At 36.3% G+C, this 18416-nt stretch overlaps 2 protein-coding genes across 3 annotated transcripts; one reads left to right on the top strand and one right to left on the bottom strand.

Annotated features, from left to right (window-relative positions):
- Positions 1–169: 169 nt before the first annotated feature.
- On the bottom strand, positions 170–10848 carry uck2a (uridine-cytidine kinase 2a). Its single transcript, XM_079897023.1, has 7 exons — positions 10681–10848; positions 6008–6167; positions 5533–5629; positions 4751–4893; positions 4515–4612; positions 3813–3861; positions 170–3301 (listed from the first exon to the last, which is right to left on the bottom strand). The coding sequence occupies exons 1-7, from the start codon at positions 10783–10785 to the stop codon at positions 3165–3167; spliced, it is 789 nt and encodes a 262-aa protein (XP_079753149.1). The 5' UTR covers positions 10786–10848; the 3' UTR covers positions 170–3164.
- On the top strand, positions 9686–15514 carry tmco1 (transmembrane and coiled-coil domains 1). Of its 2 annotated transcripts, XM_079897026.1 has the most exons (8): positions 9686–9704; positions 12075–12240; positions 12816–12893; positions 12977–13036; positions 13229–13275; positions 13414–13481; positions 13643–13787; positions 13985–15470. In XM_079897026.1, exons 2-8 carry the CDS (start codon positions 12231–12233, stop codon positions 14081–14083), a joined length of 507 nt encoding a protein of 168 aa, XP_079753152.1. In that variant the 5' UTR covers positions 9686–9704; positions 12075–12230; the 3' UTR covers positions 14084–15470. The 2 variants fall into 2 exon arrangements, with proteins under 2 accessions (XP_079753152.1, XP_079753151.1); XM_079897025.1 differs by lacking the exons at positions 9686–9704; positions 12075–12240 and adding an exon at positions 12479–12668 and having other exon boundaries at positions 13985–15514.
- Positions 15515–18416: the final 2902 nt, after the last annotated feature.

The following is an 18416-nucleotide window of genomic DNA, read 5'->3' as shown; positions in this document are numbered from 1 at the left end:
TTGCTGTATTCTTTCATGTTGTCTTTGTTCTAATCTAAACCATTGTGTACTTCTGTCCAGCTTGCAATAAAGTTCTTAAAAGAGAGGGATTTACAGACTTATTTTCTCTCATGCAAGCAAATGTTACTACAGCACTCAGGTGTCCATGTGTTGAATTGAGGCAATGAACGTGGGTACAAAAACTTTTTTATTCAGCTTTGCTGTCAATCACTTTGTTATGCATGTTATACATGATGATACAGTTGTCATGGATTTATTAAACCACAGAGACATTAAAAAGGAAAAAAAAAGCCCATATCCAGCTTCAAGAGTAACATTTTAAGATAAAGTATTATTAATACTCCTTGCAATGTCACAGAAATGCTGTTTTAAAGCCTTGCAACTGTAGTTCTATTTGGTCCAACAACAAAAGCATGCAGTCTTTTCCAGTTTTAGTATGGTTTGGCTTTCTTTGCATTTTGCACCCCTTTTGCAAGCACCAAAACTCAAAGGCATCAATAATGAACATATAGGCTTATGATACATCATGCAGAACACCCCTTTTTTGAAATCCCTTCCAAAACCACTCCTCTTCACAACAAGACAATGTTCCAGACTAGGATTTCTTTCTAATGTCAACATAAATAGGTCACATATTCTGGAAAAATCAGTATTAACTATAATCACAGACAGTAGTGTGGGATCCAACTAATTGATTGCACATTAAACAATGACAATATCTCAAATCTTTGGAATCCCACAAATTTCAGTGAAAACAATGTTGTATTTGCATCAATTTCAGTCAAGTAGGATTACACACTGGGTGTGCAAGTTGGTAAGATGACAATGAGATGAAATCATGATTTCATTCAGGGATGAACTGTGTGGTTCAGTGAAAATAATTGTTTGTAAGGTGTACTGCATTTTTGAAAGCTGGTGTTTAAATCTGTGCTAATATATCAAAACCCTGACGAGAGGTATCAATATCTCTGTTCAACAGCCTGGATGTTTGAGCAACCAAGTGTTATCTAGAAAAGTAATATTTACAATATTTAGCCAATGTAAAAAAAAAAAAGGAACAGTCTGTAATTTCACACGCAAAAATGCTATGATGGCACAAAATTTGTTGCAGAGGTTTCAAACTGGTTCTTGAGAAGCATCTGGTAAGACATCTCAAAATCATTTATGACCATGCTTATTGAATCACACATATAATACCTAAACGAGACTAAGGCCCAGACGTCAACAAAAGATTTGTAATAACTTGTGCAATTTTGGGGTGAGAATGCCTTTGACAACAAAATAAGTATTCAATTTGCAAAATGAGTTTTTTTGCATCTGGCCCAGGTATAAATGATGATGATTAAATGTAATAACCTGATGTTTAGATGACGTCAAAGAGAATCAATCATATTCAATCAAATAAATATTCACATCATTCAATAAAGGATCATTTAGAATTTTCTACATACAATTGTAGATGAGTCACCCTGTATAATAGCAGCAATGTGAAAGAATAAATAAAATATAAAACGCTATTTTGAATAAGAACAGTACGCAGATCAATGATTAACCAATTTTAAGTGAAAGATTTCAAGATCAAAGGGTAGATAAGATTTCAAGATCAAAGAGAAGATATATGGGGTTTAAAGGTTGGATTGTTCAGGTTCACATCTCTGCATGATTTCAGAGCGCCTTGAATTGGCTTTTTTGTAGCTCGAAAATAAAGAAAACTGAGCTACAAGGGAAAATATGTATTGCGTATAAAAAAAATTAAACTGCTTGAATTGTGAACACATATGCTGAAAAGCACAAAGTTAACTCTTTGGTGAGTTTGTCAAAGTGGCATCATGGTGTAAATATTATGGGTAGTCTGGGCACATATGAACACAGATTAAATAATGGTTAGACTAGTTTAAAAACTGACCAAAAAATAAAAATAAAAAGAAAGAAAGAATAGAAAACATGGGAAAAAGCATCCAAAGGATCAGAGAATTCCATTCAAGTAAGCATCTCCATTTGTATAAATACTTCTCACAAGTCTAATTAAAGAGAATTATAAATTGAGTGTCAAATTGCAGTATTAGAGTCAAGGATACAGTAGATAGTATAGGAACATAAATCTCTTGACAAATAGATCGCTATTAATGCTAACACTGCACAATCAACCACTGGACTTGGTTTTTAAGTACATGACCATTCTGAATGAGGATCAGTTGGCATCTCTGTAAATATTCTAGAGGTGCCAGGAGTCTGGGTGGCCACTGTATGTAACACTCAAACGTGATTCAATTGCAGTTCAGTGTACAATATATATGGACATAACAAAAGCAAATTTAGTCTTGCTTAGTTAGCCTGATAACTGCCCTTTATTTTAGAGTTGTGGCCTCTGTTGTTTTCTATATTAAATGTAGAATACAGTTCTTTCTCTTTCCTTTTAGGATAAAACTGAGTTCATATTTTCATTTGTAGTAACTACACCCTGAGAGGCCTGTTGTGACCTAGCAACACTGCCTGAATTGTTCAAGTGAAATGGAGGAATAAATGTTTATCCTTCAGCAAGAAATACTGATCTTAGGGACATCATATCAATAATGCCAGAATACTAAAAACTTATTCCATTACTGACAACCAAGAAACAAAAAGAAGAAAAAAAGGAATTTTAAAACATTGACTGTTTTTGGCCTCAAAAGGGTTTTCCAAGGATGCAAAAAACATAAAAGGTTATTTAAATACATTTACAAATGTAGTCCTTTCTGATAATAAAATAATAATAATTTTTTAAACATTATTTTCAGTCCTCATTACCATGGAGTCATGAAATATTTAATTATTTGCATCCCCCCCTTTATTCAACAAACCTACTCTCAAAATAAATTGCTAAAATAAATAGTGAGGAAATATCCATTTTGACCTTTAACAATCACAGAACTAGAAGCTTATCTTTCTAACTCCTAAAAACATCAAGTGTAGCCAGTCCAAAAAACAAAAAACAAAGGAGGAAGTAGAATGAAATAAAAGGCAGTCTTTGAAATTCTTGAGTTTTTCGTGATTCTTTTTGTCTTATACAATGTTGGCTAATTTAAATAAAAAAAAAATGCACAAGCAATCCTTTTTTTCTCTTGCATCCATCCTTCAAACATTCATTCTCTACTGAATTCCCTGATGTCCTGGTATAGGGCTGGTCAATGTGGCCTGCTGCTGGACTCTGAGGGTTGCCGTTTACGCGGTGTGTTGTGGCCGTTGAGGTATCCATTTAAGCGTTTGTTCAAGCCACCATTCAGAATATCCTGAATGTGCTGCACTATCAAATTTATGGCAACTAGAGAGAGAGAGAGAGAGAGAGAGAGAGAGAGAGAGAGAGAGAGAGAGAGAGAGAGAGAGAGAGAGAGAGAGAGAGAGAGAGAGAGAGAGAGAGAGAGAGAGAGAGAGAGAGAGAGAGAGAGAGAGAGAGAGAGAGAAACAACTTTACATTGTTTACAAGTCACTGTTTATTAAACAATTTTTATGACTAATTTTTATCATAAAAAGTTGTCATATACAGTATGTTGGGGTGTGTGTGTGTGTATATATATATATATATATATAAACATTTTCACTTGTTTCACATGTACTAGAAGTACTTCTACATCTAGTACATGTGAAACAAGTGATAAAATTATTTTGTGTTTTGGAGTGCTGGCCTTGATAGGCACCCTCAAACATTCCTATTTTCAAAACAATATATGTATATGATAAACCGTTCCAAAACATTTCCATTTCCAGGTGTTTGTATCTCCTCTATTTCATGGTAAAATCTAATAGCACATTTGGACAAACATTCAAAATCTCACCCAGATTATCAACTCCCCTTGGAATGATCACATCAGCATACTTTTTTGTCTGAGGGAAAAAGAAAAAAAAAATGAAGAAAAACAAAATGAGAAGCCCTGAAAAGACAAATTCAATATGACAATCAACAACAACATTCCACTGGGCAAATATTTCACCACCTGTTTCCTCTTAAAAGAATGTCAGAAATACATTCTCACGGAACCTGAAAGACTTATATTGGATCCGTATATCAATGAAAAAAATTAAATGGAGCAAATAAAGGATCCTTACATATATTCTAAATAAATAAAAATTTATATTTAATTTCCATTTATATAAAAACAAAATAGAAGGACCATTTATAATATATTTGGTACAAAAAAATTGTAAGGTTGTTTTGCAATTCATTATAAGATATCACAATATTACTGTTTTTACTGTATTTCTGATCCAATTTCTGCATTTCTCAGCCTGAGTGAGCACAAGAGACTTCTTTCAAAAACATGAAAAATATATGGCAACGGTAATGGTAGCGTGTGTGTGTGTGTGTGTGTGTGTGTGTGTGTGTGTGTGTGTGTGTGTGTGTGTGTGTGTGTGTGTGTGTGTGTGAATTGATAAAGTAAACACCATTAATTAAGAAATAAAATAAATACATACATGCATAAATAAAAACTAATTCCAAATAGTAGGTCAGCATACATGGTAGAAAGTGTAAAACTTACTGGCAGACAAAATTCCTCGAAGGCAGGCTTAACAAATGTTATGTATTGGCTTAGCACTTGCTCTAGGTCACGGCCTCTCTCACTGATGTCTCTCAGGACTATGTGCAGAGGGGAATGAGATGAGAGAGCGAGAATTGAAAGATGGGAATCAAATTGCACAGAAACACATAGCCCTGTCACTACCACATTATGAATGTTTTTTGAGATCCATTGATCTTGATGAAACCCACACACACCTCTGCGTGACAGGCGTGTATCTGCATCCGTATCCACAAACAGCTTCATCTGAAACAGATCTCGGATTTCTTGCGAATAAAACATAAGAATGCCTTCAAATAAAACCACGTCTGCTGGATAAACAGCAACCGTCTCTTCTTTCCTGCATATGTGTAAGGAAAACAAAAGTGTTTCAGGATGCAGGAAATACCTGAACAAACAGATTATGTAACATCAAGATAAGGCCCGTTTCACATTGCACTCAAGTAGTGTAAGACAAGAAACACCAGTTACAATTAGTATTGAAACTGCTACTTTCCTGGAACCACTCAATATGCACACCAAAATAAATACACGCTTCTTACACATTGCTTTCATGTGTGGTTCTCACATAAAAACAATACAATACAATGATAATAGGTTAAAGGGTTAGTTCACCCAAAAATGATCATTTACTCACCCTCATATTCCAGATCTGTATGACTTTGGTTAATCTTTAAATTACAAATTGTAATATTTTGAATGAAACCTAGGAGGTTTAGCCTAGGAAACTTAGAAGATGCAAAAAGGTCATAAAAGAGTCGTAGAACAAATACAAATCGAACGGTTTAATCCAAGTCTTGTGACGAGATAAAAATCGCTTTATAATGATGAACAGATTTAATTTAGGCTTTTTGTGTTTCGAAGATTAACCAAAGTCTTATGGGTTTGTAGTGATGATGAATTTACTAAGAAATATTATTTTTGAATGAACTATCCCTTTAAGATATCTAAACTGTTCTCAAATGGGGTCTGAACTGACCTTGAATGGGTAACAAAGTCGTAGACTGGAATTTGGACCGTTCTTCCCTCCATGATATCACACAGGGTTTTGACTATCAACTCATTATCAAAAGCATCTGTGAGATGGAGTAACAGAGGGTCAGTGAGACAACACAGAATTTGTTTTAAGGTTTCATGATCTACAGGACGTGGAAAATCGAGAAAAAGCAACAAAAAAAAAGCACTTGTGCTGCTGCAGAATGAGTGTGTATGAGGGTGGCTGAGTCAGGCAGACAGTCACACACACACACACACACACACACACACACACACACAGTCTGGATTAACGGTCATGGTCTGATCTGTATTCTGCTCACAATAACATGCTGCAATAGGCATCGTTATTTGGCAATACAAAAAGCACACATGAAGAGCCATAAATCAGCTTAAAAAAAATGTAAATAATATAAACTAAAATTATATCAATGTAACATGAGCTTTTCAAGCTCTTTTACCTGGGTGGTCAAAGTTAAATTGTCCTTTTAGAGCCTTGGCCTTTTGTTCGGGGGTCAGTACCCTGTAGAAACTGTCCTGACTGAGGATGGCCACTTGCCTCTGATGATGGTCGATCTTATTCTGGCCAAGGAGCTCCATAATCTTCCCACAAACTGATGACTAAAAAAATTTAAGAAAGGATTGTAGTTCAGCACATATATGCTTTAACAGCATGTTTCAGTTAGTAATCTTCATTTAAACTGTGAAATTCTGACAAAATGGCCACACACACACACACAAAAAAAATCAAGGTTAAGTGTGTAATTCCTGTGGGTGGCCACTAAACTTGGTTAAGGAACTGATAACAGTTTTGTATTCAGATCTAAATAATAATAATAATAATAATAATAATACTAGACTTGAGCAATTTAGTTTTAAATGTAGTTTTTAAATTGAAAGTTTTAGCATTAAATCATTTGGATTAATATGACTCACTCACTGAACCGCACATCATTATGACAAAACATGAATGAACTAAGAACTGATACAGTGTTACCTTGAACAGTACTTAAAGTCACCATGAAATTAAAAAAAATATTCTTATTTTTATGGAATATTGCAGTATTTATTATTAAAAAAAAATTATAAAGCAAAATCACACCACCCACATTCAAGGCATAAACACAGGACTGTGTTTCTTCAATCCCTAAAGGCCTTGCTTTGCTGATATATTAATATACATGCCTATTAAAAAGATAAAACAGAGCAAGGACTATAACCTACCAACACACACACACACACACACACACACACACACACAAAAAAAAAACAGGTGACACCCCCTGTACAAAAAACCCACAAACCATGATCAGTTACGAAAACACACAGGTGTTTGTTCACATTGTCACTGAGAAATGTCAGCAGCCCGCTGCACCTTGAAAAATGTCTAATTCACTGACTATCTTCATAAAACTGATCTATATTCCCAAGGCAGTCTACTAATGAACACCATCATTTGATATATTACATGATATGGAGGAAGGAGTCACACCCTGATGAGCCCAGCACAAAAGAGAGAGAAATGTACAAGGTCTATGGTGTACCTTTTCGAATTGCTGACTTAATCATGATGAGAAATATTAATACTCTAGCACATCCTTAATTCGGAAAGGGTTCATACACACTCTGCAAAAATGACTAAACTTACAGACACAAAGTCGTTTGATGTATGACGTAGAAGAGACTAATATAAGCTACTATTATGAATGACCAGAAAGTATAACTTAGTGATTGACCGATAATGCTGATATTTTCCCGATATTTAAGCATTTTTCCATAATCATGTATTGGTTTTGTTATATCGGATTCACCGATAATTCACCATATTTATTATTTTTGTTTACTAAGTGGGTTTTGTCATGTATGCAAAAAGGCAGTGAAATTACAGGAATTATAGCACAGAAAAAAAAAAAACGTGTTGAAACAGTTTTGTTCAGTTCAGTGCTGTTATAACTGTCAAAAAAAGAAATAATATGTATCGGTTCTGTATATCAGTTATTGGGTACACAAATATTCAGTATTGGTAACAATAAAGAGACAGGCCGCAGTGCAGGCATCCCCAACTGAATCCTGCGGAGTCTGATGAAACCCTGCTGTATCTAACCTATGAGTATGCGCTAAAATGTCTTGCAAAGCTTTCCCTCACCAGCTGCAATGCTGCCTGCCAGTCCCTCAATCCATTTAAAGCATAATCTACAGTTCAAGCTGTCCCAAGCCCTATATAAGAAGCTACACACATATACACAAAGCAAATGTTAAACAAAAACAGCCATCCTCTGCTTCAAGTCATTCATGTCTTTCAAAACACAATGCATTTCTGACTTAAGAGTTACGGAAAGCACTGACTTTTGTCACTCACACACAAAATAATCACAGCTCTGCTCAAACACATTAATTGTGCATTAAAACGCATTAACTTTGTGTTGCATATAGTTTTGTGAGAATTTTACCTGCCTCACAATAACTTACAATCACCAAGAAAAGAACTCTTCTTATATTTATAGCAAATTTCAACTTCAATTTGGCATGCTGGGTCCTTAAACCATTTTGACGGTGACACTCAACCACATTTTTAAATATAGTGGTGCACTCAAATGGACAAGCAGCATGTTGAACAGTGAACAATAAAGCACTAATTTGTATTATTTACTGGTAAATGGTAACACTTACTGGTAACAAGGTTCCATTTGCTACCATTAGTTTTCCACTGTGTTAAAGTCTTGCAAAAAGAAGGGAAAAAAAAGAGCTCAAAAACTTCTTTGACATTTGATGGTACAGGTCTATGACCAAGATCTATGAACCTCAAGCAAAAGTAGCTTCCAACCCAGTTCACAAGCTCAATGGCCTCTTTCAGTGACATCTCTTCTCTGATGGCTTGTTTAACGGTGTGAGGGCAGGATAACCTGTCACTCACATTAGATCATCAGCAATAGCAAACCACAACAATCCATTGATCCAATCATTATGGTCAAAATTAAGTCCCACCCTACATTGTTTTCTTCCGTTTCACTTCTACGTCACAACAATAGGAAAGAAAAGAATATCACAACTTCTGTTTCATGCAAACTTTAATTCCCAAGCATTTTTGTGTACCTAACAAGCTAAGCTGCAGTTTAGAAATGTAATGCGAATGCTACGGAAAGTGCATCTATAGTGGGATGTATGCTCTCAATGCAAAGAAATGGCTGCATTAAACGAACTTGCTTCAGTCAACTATCTGCTTTCTAGACCAGTTCCAGGATGTAAACAAACTGGTGTCCTTAAACAGCACCCTGAGTGGAGAGCATAACATATTAGCACTGGGCAAAACATTGAGTGTCTACATGGCCAAAGGAATGATAACATTCTGCTTGAGGGAGTCTATACAGTCAAAGCATTTTCACTGAGAAAATAGACTACACGTTCTCCAGCAGTGTGGTAGAGAGAAACCTGCACACCTGACAGCTGGGAGATATAGCAGTCACAACATAAGCAAACAAGATAAGCTAACGGAAGACAGAAACAGACAAGTTATGTACAGAGACTATTTAAATTATGACTAAACAGAGTGGTCATTAAATACACTGTAATAAAAATGGTGACTTGAACTTCATTACCATTGGTCTTTCCGGCAACTATGGCCAATAAGAACATAAAAACTGTTACACACACATTCACAACACAAAATCTTGCACACACACATAACACTAAAGTCTAGATTATGACATGCTATCAAGTCATAATAAATTGAAATTATGAAATAATAATGAGATAAATCTAAATTATGAAATAAGTCAAAATTGTGGCATTAATAAGTAGAATGACATACTAAGTCATAATTATAAAAGAAGTAGAAATTGGCATACTAAGTCATAGTCAACATAATTATGATTTAGTCTACAAAAGCATGTTTTAATCCATAGGCTACATAAAAGAAAAATACGACCAAAAAAACATATAATATACATTATGTCATTCAAAAATTAATTACATCAGCTACTTGCATTGGTTTTCTCTCTCTCTCAAAATAAAACAAAAAAAAATTATGGGAAAATATGATCTATAATTATTTAAAATGACAACTTAGAACAAATCGAAAACAAACACTTCTTCATTGGAGCAGCTGTCTTGACGCATCACTGCGTACGTACGCACGCCGCCTTTACGCACGTAAATGAGGTAAGATGTGACACATTCACTGTGCCGCTGACCCCAATAACGTTAACTAACAAAAGCTCCGCGATTATTCTTCTTTATCGTCCAAATTCAGGAGTTATTTATGTTTAACGCTAATCACACATATATAGAACCTGTTATCTCATTCTCTGATATCACACACACCATTAGCCCATGAAACAAAGACCGTTCTTTGTGCTTGTAGCCTATAACTGTTATCCTAGCGGATAATGCTTCATCATTCATTCACATATAATAACTATAACCGCAAAGTTAGACTTTCCTCACACCACGTTGTAAAGTAAAACTGTAATTAGGGTGTTCGCCAGCGGATGGGATTTTACAGAATCTGATGGAATGTCAGAGCGATTGTGGTGATTTACCCGGCGCAAGTTTCATGCTGTTCTCTAACAACAAAAGACAGACGTGGTATTTTGCTTCGATACAACAACACCTGATCCATCCTGTTATTTTTCGCAAATGAATTAAACTGGCTCTTGAGCACTTTAAAAGAAAATAATAGTAACGATTAAATGCTTATTAATAAGTTGGTACGTCCACCATCGCCGTGGTGTTTGTATGGCGACGGTGTGTGGGAGCTGTCTAACAGGGAAATGACCAACATTTTTGTTTTTAAGGGATATAAACTACTCAATATATTCTTACTGTACGTGTATTTCAGTTTTAAAATACTAGGCTACCATACTGTATTAGTTCTTACTTTCGTCTAAATGCGTAAACTTGATTAAAAAAAATAGATAAAAATAAGATCACTTAAATGCTAAGTCTACACGCCCGTTTTTGCATTGGACCTGTCAAACCATCTCGGGGAATAAAATACATTTTCACACTGATGATTCAGTGACAATGAGCCACGCGGTCAGTGTGCGCTCATCTCATCTCATCTCATCTCATCTCTGTGACAAACATACAATCAAACGATAACTAATATTCATGTAACGTAAAGCAGAATGCCAACCTTGCCGCTGGCAGTGCCGCCGGCTACCCCGATGAGGAAAGGTTGCCTGACAACATGCTCATTTTCGGCTTGATTGTCCAACTTGCTGTCGCTGTCTCCTGCCATGCTGTCAGTGGGCGCACTGAGACTCTGGGCTGATTTAACCACGGCGAGCAGCGGCTCCTCCTCCTCCCCCTTCCTTTCAATTGTGTCTATCCTTTTCCTTTGCCCTTTGTGTGTGCAATTACATCTGTTAGTTAGAATTCTTAGATATCCAGATTGTAAGAAAGTATGAAAAGTTTTAAAAAATCAGCATTAAATTCGAATAATGTGTGTGTATGTAGAGATAGAGAGATAGAGATAGCAACATTTAAGCAGACAAAAACAAGTATGAAACACAAAACAATTAATGAAGCAGTACAATGTGTAGGCTACTGTATTTGTGGACTATCCACAAATATCTGTCAGTACCATGTGTCTTTCAAATCATCCCTTAGTCATGTAATCCATTTTCCAATCTAAATGTCGGTGATAACATTTGACTGAAACTTTATATATATATATATATATATATATATATATATATATATATGAAAGCTAAATTAAATCATTTTAGAGGTTTAGAAATATTATGTTTGAAATGTTTTTGTTTTTTAATAAATTCTTTAAACATTTTAACACTAGAGTCCTGCTGACTTTATATTTCTTATATTTTTGTACTTATACGAGAAAGTGAATTGTTTATAATATAACTCAATGTAACAATGCACATTAAGAAAAAATGAGGTAATAAGAATAAAGTGTCATCACATTACAAAAACAATTAAACGAGAGCACAGGCTCACAACTGCCATATTTGTTTCAATGTGGATATATAACCTTGGATATATAATCTTACCATGTTACAGCCTAAATGGTTAAAAAAAAGAAAAGAAAAAAAGAAGAAGAATTAATCAAAGCATCAGAATCAGAAAGAGCTTTATTGCAAAATATGTTTACACACACAAGAAATGTGTTGTGGTGACAGAAGAAGCTTCCAGTACAAAGACAACAACAGTACACAGATAGTAAAATAAAAAATAAAGATTTATGTAAATAAGACACATGAATAAATATAATATACCAATTTGTATGTACAGGTGTGCTAGGCTATATACAAATAGAATTAGCAGGGAATGGAATAAGAAGAGGTAAGGTATTGCCAAATAAATGTAAGTGATATTGCACATAGTTATCATTGCATGCATTTTACTGTTTATGAGGTAGATTGTCTGAGAGAAGAAACTTTTCGTGTCCCTGGCTGTTCTGGTGCTCTGTACCCAGATGATAACAGTTTAAAGAGAAGGTGGCTTGGATGTGAGGGATCCAGAGTGGATTTTCTGAGCCCCTTTTTCTCTTTCTCTGGATGTATGCAGTTCTTGGAGGGTGTGCAGGGGAGCACCAATAATCTGCTCAGCAGTCCGAATCGTCCCAGTCTTCTGATGTCAGACTCATTGACGGCTGAGTAGAACTGCATCAGCAGATCCTGTGGCAGGTTGAACTTCCTCAGTCTCTGCTGGGCCTTTTTCACCATGGCATGGGGTCAGTGTGATTGTCCCACTTCAGGTCCTGAGAGGTGGTGAGCCACAAGGCTACATAGTTACTGGGGGAGTGCTTGGGGGGGGTTCCCCTAAAGCTCACTATCATCATCATAATCATCATCATCATAATTGTCATTCTGTCCCGTTCATGCCGGCTGATAATGCCGAGTCGCTGCCACTAGTAGGAGATGTGGTGTCATGAGTTCATATATAGCTCAACCACATTCAGCACCCACGAGGAAGCCGGGCGCACATTGATGACATCACCACAGTAATGCTGACGCTGCTACAGTAGAGGTTATCGCCCAACCAAAGTATTAACTAGTATTATTATCAGTTTCCTAATCGTTTTTTCCAAAATGAGCACAATGTTTGCAGATACAATTCTAATCGTATTCATATCTATTTGCACAGCATTATTAGCGGAAGGTATGTACATGCTATCTTGAAATTCAGGTTTACATGTCAGAAAACGTATCGAGTGTCTAGGAAAATGTCGTAAGCTCAGCAAATACAGGACAAATGCTTTAGCTCAATTCGTGCTGGATAACCGTTTGCTTTGCTCTGTTTCTACAGGAATAACATGGGTTCTGGTGTACCGCACAGACAAATACAAGAGACTAAAGGCTGAGGTTGAAAAACAAAGTAAAAAACGTAAGTTGTATGAATGAATTTTGTGTCTTTTGCATTTATTTAATCCAAGTGACCATTGTTTAAAATTGTGCAACATGTTCCAGTGGAGAAAAAGAAGGAGACAATTACAGAATCAGCTGGGCGTCAACAGAAGAAAAAAATTGGTAAGATACTTAAAATTTATTATTACACTTATAAAACGAAATTGTAAAGCTATTATTATTATTATTATAAGTAAAGTATAAAACAAAATATTGTTATTAACAATTAGTACAAATTCAATTATTATTATTATGCAACATGGTCATTGGTCCTCAATGAAACATAAATGGAATTACTAATGTTGTCTTCAACAGAGAGACAAGAGGAGAAACTGAAGAACAATAACAGAGACTTGTCTATGGTATTCTAATATTTTCTATTCCAATCCATATTTCTTATGTTGTGTTATTTTTTTTTAATTAATTCTCATAGTAAATGTGGTGATCTGTCTAACAAGTTTTGTTTTAATGGCATTGTATTAAAGATATTTTAATTGCAGGTCCGGATGAAATCGATGTTTGCCATTGGCTTTTGCTTCACTGCTTTGATGGGCATGTTTAATTCCATGTAGGTAGACTCATTCGTTGCATTATCACAGGCGCTTTGCTATAAATGTTCAATAATATCTTAGGCTAATAGTGGTTTGATTCGCTAAAGTTACCTGAAATGGCCAGCCACTTAATTTATGTGCTTTTAAACACATTCTGGCTGCTTTTTTTCCATTCCAGCTTTGATGGTCGTGTTGTGGCCAAACTTCCATTCGTCCCATTGTCGTATATCCAAGGTCTCTCACACCGTAACCTCCTTGGTGAAGATTACACAGACTGTTCCTTCATCTTCCTCTACATCCTGTGCACCATGTCGATTCGACAGGTAATGTTTATGTAATGTTTATCTATTGTTTATATTCTTTCTTCAGTGTTTCTGTGAGTGAAAGGGGCAAAATCCAAGTTGTAAAAATGTAATAGCAGTTTTGTGGGAGGAGTTTAAACTTTGACACTGTTCAATTCAGTTGTTTGTTTTATGTAATGCATGCCTTAACTTTTACCACTGAATACCTTTAATTTCAGAACATCCAGAAGATGTTAGGTCTGGCCCCCTCCCGTGCCGCCACCAAACAGGCTGGAGGGTTTTTAGGACCTCCTCCACAAGCTGCCAAGTTTTCATAAACTTTTGTAGTGAGGTACCTACAAAAAAACAACAAAAAGATGAGACACTCAGCTGTACATTGTGTGAGCAACACTCAGTGTGAGAGTATGATAGCCAGGTTGTGCAGCTACCGATACCTGTGATGACCACAGAAGTCATGTACATTTGTGTGTGTGTGTGTGTGTTTCTTTTGTTTTTAATCAGTTAAATTTATAACTTGTATGTAGTCCCAATTCTAACAGAAAATGTTTCTTGAGCAAAGGTAGTTATAATAATAAATTTAGTCTTAAGCATTTCTTTAAACCTTTTTGTTGCTCAGAAGGCCAAAAAGATTCTTTGTTGAAACTATTAATATTTTATGATTACTTACAAGCAATATTAATTAATAACATTCATATTGAAAATTTGAGAGAATAGTTTCACCCGTGGATTCTGTTTATCTATTTTTTTTATTGTCTGTTAACGTTTAAGTTAAAAGATTTTTGTGAGTTTAGATCGTGTGCATTTGTTCTTCTGTATTTTGTTTATGTCACTATTTAATGTTCAAATTACATTTGTACAGAAATAAAATTGACTAAGCAAAGAGCTTAACAGTTTTCCTTTAAAAAAGTAAGGCATAGGCCCAAGTTGTCGTTTTGCAATTCAGAGTAAAGTTTTAGCCTTCTGTAATTATGCTGCAATTTTCCCCACAGAATACATTTTATTCTACTGTGAGTTACTGTTTCTTTTTATAATGTAGTCACAGATTGTTAATGTAGCTTTAATAATCTGGATGGTGGATTGTTGTTTAGGCAGGTATGAAGATTGCATACATTTTACAGATTGTTGCGAAATGGACATTCAAGGTTTCATCAAAGACTAAAAGAACCTGACAGACCTCGGCACAGACCCTATGGCCAGCTTCAGCTCCATACTGGCGTGATGAAGCTGATCTTCAAACAAAAGGAACTGGATGAATGTTTGATTTCTGACTTTTGATGCAGACTGAATCATAATCACAGAGTGTTTGTTCGTTGGCCAGTTTGAACTGGCCTCCAGACTGAACCTGGTTTCTCCCAAAGTCATTTCTGCATTCTGTCACTTGATGGAGTCTGGGTTCCTTGCCACTGTTGCCTCTGGCTTGCTTAGTTGGGGACAGGGGCGCCGCCAGGAATTTTGGGCCCCATGACAAAAAAATCAAATTGGGCCCCCTCAATAGCGCAGCTGTTGTCACCACATCTACCTAACTGTCCCATCAAAAGCTTTACATAACTCTAATCAAAGGCTTGCAACTGTCTTTGCTTCTTGTAGTTCAATACTAGTACTAGCACAGTATTTACTGCTGGTGATTTGTAAATGCAAGTCTGCATGAAGTATGCAGTTCACTATTTGATGCAAGATTAAAAGCCACCAAAATGTCCTTAAAGCAACACTATGTAGCCTAACATTTTTTACCTTAAAATAATGTTTCCAAAATCGTTTCAGTGGTTCATCAATTTGTAACAGGGTGAAAGGCACTTATGCCTCCGCTTTGCGTCCCTATATATTGCTATTACCACACTGTAAGATTGCCAGATCGGGTTGCGTTTCTGTAGTTCTAATGAGACATAAGAAAACTACAAATTTGACTTGCTTTACGGCAAGCATTACAATAGTCATTATTTTGTTTTTCTTCATTTCTGATGTCGCAATACATCATACTTTCATGAAATCATGCAACATACTCTACCTTGTCTGTGGACATCGTTCATTCCAAAGCCGGTGCTGGATAAACAGCGAGTGTGCGTGCGACAGTAGGCTGCCGTAGGCTAAATGATTTACGACAGTGGTAATGGACAATTCCGCTTCCAACCTGTAGGGCAACCGAAGAGGAAAAGTTCCATAGTGTTGCTTTAAAGCTACACTGTGTGATTTTTACCCCCATCTAGCGGTGAAATTGTATATGACTACCCAGTGAATATTTGTTTCTGTTACTCTCAATTCCGAGGGCGTTTTAACTCCTACGGTGGCCGTATTATTCCAAGATTAACATGGCTTCCAGTTATCGACTTCGTCCATGACAATAATAAACAATACGTCTAAAATGAATAAAACTACAGGACAGATGTCAGGAGGTAAACGTCACCCTTGGAATCGGCTATCCCAGCATAATCAGATTAGGCTAACGTTACAATGTGTACAAAGTAAAAGCAATTAAAAATAACTAAAATTTACCTTGTCCTTTTTTATATATAGCTTAAAAAATTGCGCCTTTAAAACTATTCATCACATGTGATCCGTCGCAGCACAGATTTATGTTACAAGGTAAACAAAACTTTTTCACCATTCGTTCTGTCAGTCGTTCTGGCGTTATGCACAACCATGCTATGGTTAGACAAGCAACTATAAAACTTCGAATTTACACAAATGAATTACAATAGGCTGAATTACCTGTCGAGAAGAAAGCAGGCAACCTCGGCGTCCGTTTTTAAATATTTTCTTCTCATGAGCTCTTTCCATCTGGGAAAAGTTACTCCAATATTGACTATGGTCTTGCTGATTTGTCTGTCGCCTTGACGTTTTAATTCTCTCTTTCAAGTGTGAGTACACACACACACACACACACACACCACACTATCTTTCAAATCTGCCGGCACTCGCGAGCTCGCAAGTAATCTCCCCCTCGCATTCGTCACGGTGTCACTGAGTGAAAAACGCAAAAGGCGAAGCTTGAATTTACAGGTATGTCCCTCTTTGGCGAATGTAGTTTCAAGATGGAGGGGCAACATGGCGACCGGCATTCGAACCCCTCACCCTTATGTACTTTCAATGGCAGATTATAAACTTAAGAGAATACTTTATTACTTGAAAGAAGTAAATATACATTAATGAGCACATATATTTTTGAAAGAACTAAGTGTTTTTTGCTAAGAATCAACTAAAAAAGTTACACAGTGTAGCTTTAAGGCAATCCTTTACAGTCTCTGTATTTTTATTGTAAAATTAATGACAGATTTAAAAAAAGAAAGAAAAAACCTAAATATATATTAACTTTTTAATAAAAAAATTAACATCATCATATCAAAACAATGAAAACAGCAGATTTTTTTAACATAACTGCACATATATCCCAACAACAATCAATAGGTTTTGAGGTTTGGAATATGGTCATAACAAACTAACAGTACCAGTGACATCAAATTAAAAGGTAAGTTAACATGGTACAAATAAGAACAATGGACTCCTGGACCCCAAGACTTTTCTCTCAAATAACAGCTCAAACAGTTTTTGGCAGTTCAGCCATACATCTTGCATCTATCACTAGACCTTGCTCAGCCTGACTCACAGAGAGCCCAGCGCCAAGCCTTCTTGCTAGCAAAGTCATTGATCAAGTCTTTGAAGTCTAGCTTTCTAGCCAACTGACTTTCAATGGACAACATGACAAGACTGCAAAGCCTTTCCTGAGACATAGTGGACCTCAAATAGTTTTTTATCAGTTTTAGCTTACTGAAAGCTCTCTCCCCACCAGCAACAGTCACAGGCAATGTACAAAATATACGTAAAACAATGCAGACTTCTCCAAAAATGCTATGTAGCTGCATCTTGTTAATTGCATTCAGGAGACCAAGAGGGGACAAGTTAGGAGGGAAAGTGGCAGCATATACTGTGTTCAGGTGTCTTATTTTGTTTTCAAACTCGGATGTGAGATCTCTGGAATATTTCTTGATAAGTGGTTGGCACACTGAAGGGACTTTATCCTCACTAATCTGCCCAACTTTTAAAACAGCAGAGAATTCCTCAACTATTTCTGCAGTGGTGCGGAACCTGGTGTCCAGATCACGTACGATGCTGTCCATAGCAGTAAAAAACACTGTGTTCCGAAACACTGTTGCTGCACTTTCATGAGCTGTCTCCTCTTGAGAGGTCTCATCATGGAATCTCTTCCTTTTCTTTTGCTGACTGTGTTCCTTGCTAAACTGAGGTGCAACATCTATTTGTGTTGCAATCAGTGTTGCCTCAGACAGGAGTGACTCCCATCCATCTCTTTTGTTAAGGCATTGATATTGGATGCCTCTGTGTCAACAGAGATTTTTCCAGACTGGACAACCACATTCCTGTCATCAATGCACTGCAGTACTTTGAGCCAGACAGTGAGTAGGACAATAGCATTGAATGACATGAAGTAGTTCTTCAGACCACTAGCCTCTGATCTGGCCTCGCTGGTGAGACTACATGTCGTGAGTATACTGTCAAGGGCCTCAATGACAGAAGGAAGGTGTTGTACTACAGGTTTAACAGCCATGATTCTTGAACTCCAGCGGGTATCTGAGAGGCGATGCAAAGAGCAACCTTTTTTCTCTTTGTAGATGGCCAAGCGTTCTGGGCTAGCACTAA

The sequence above is a fragment of the Squalius cephalus genome, assembly GCF_949319135.1.
Source record: "Squalius cephalus genome assembly, chromosome: 16".
Taxonomy (NCBI): Eukaryota; Metazoa; Chordata; class Actinopteri; order Cypriniformes; family Leuciscidae; genus Squalius; species Squalius cephalus.
This window is presented reverse-complemented; position numbering and strand designations above follow the sequence as displayed.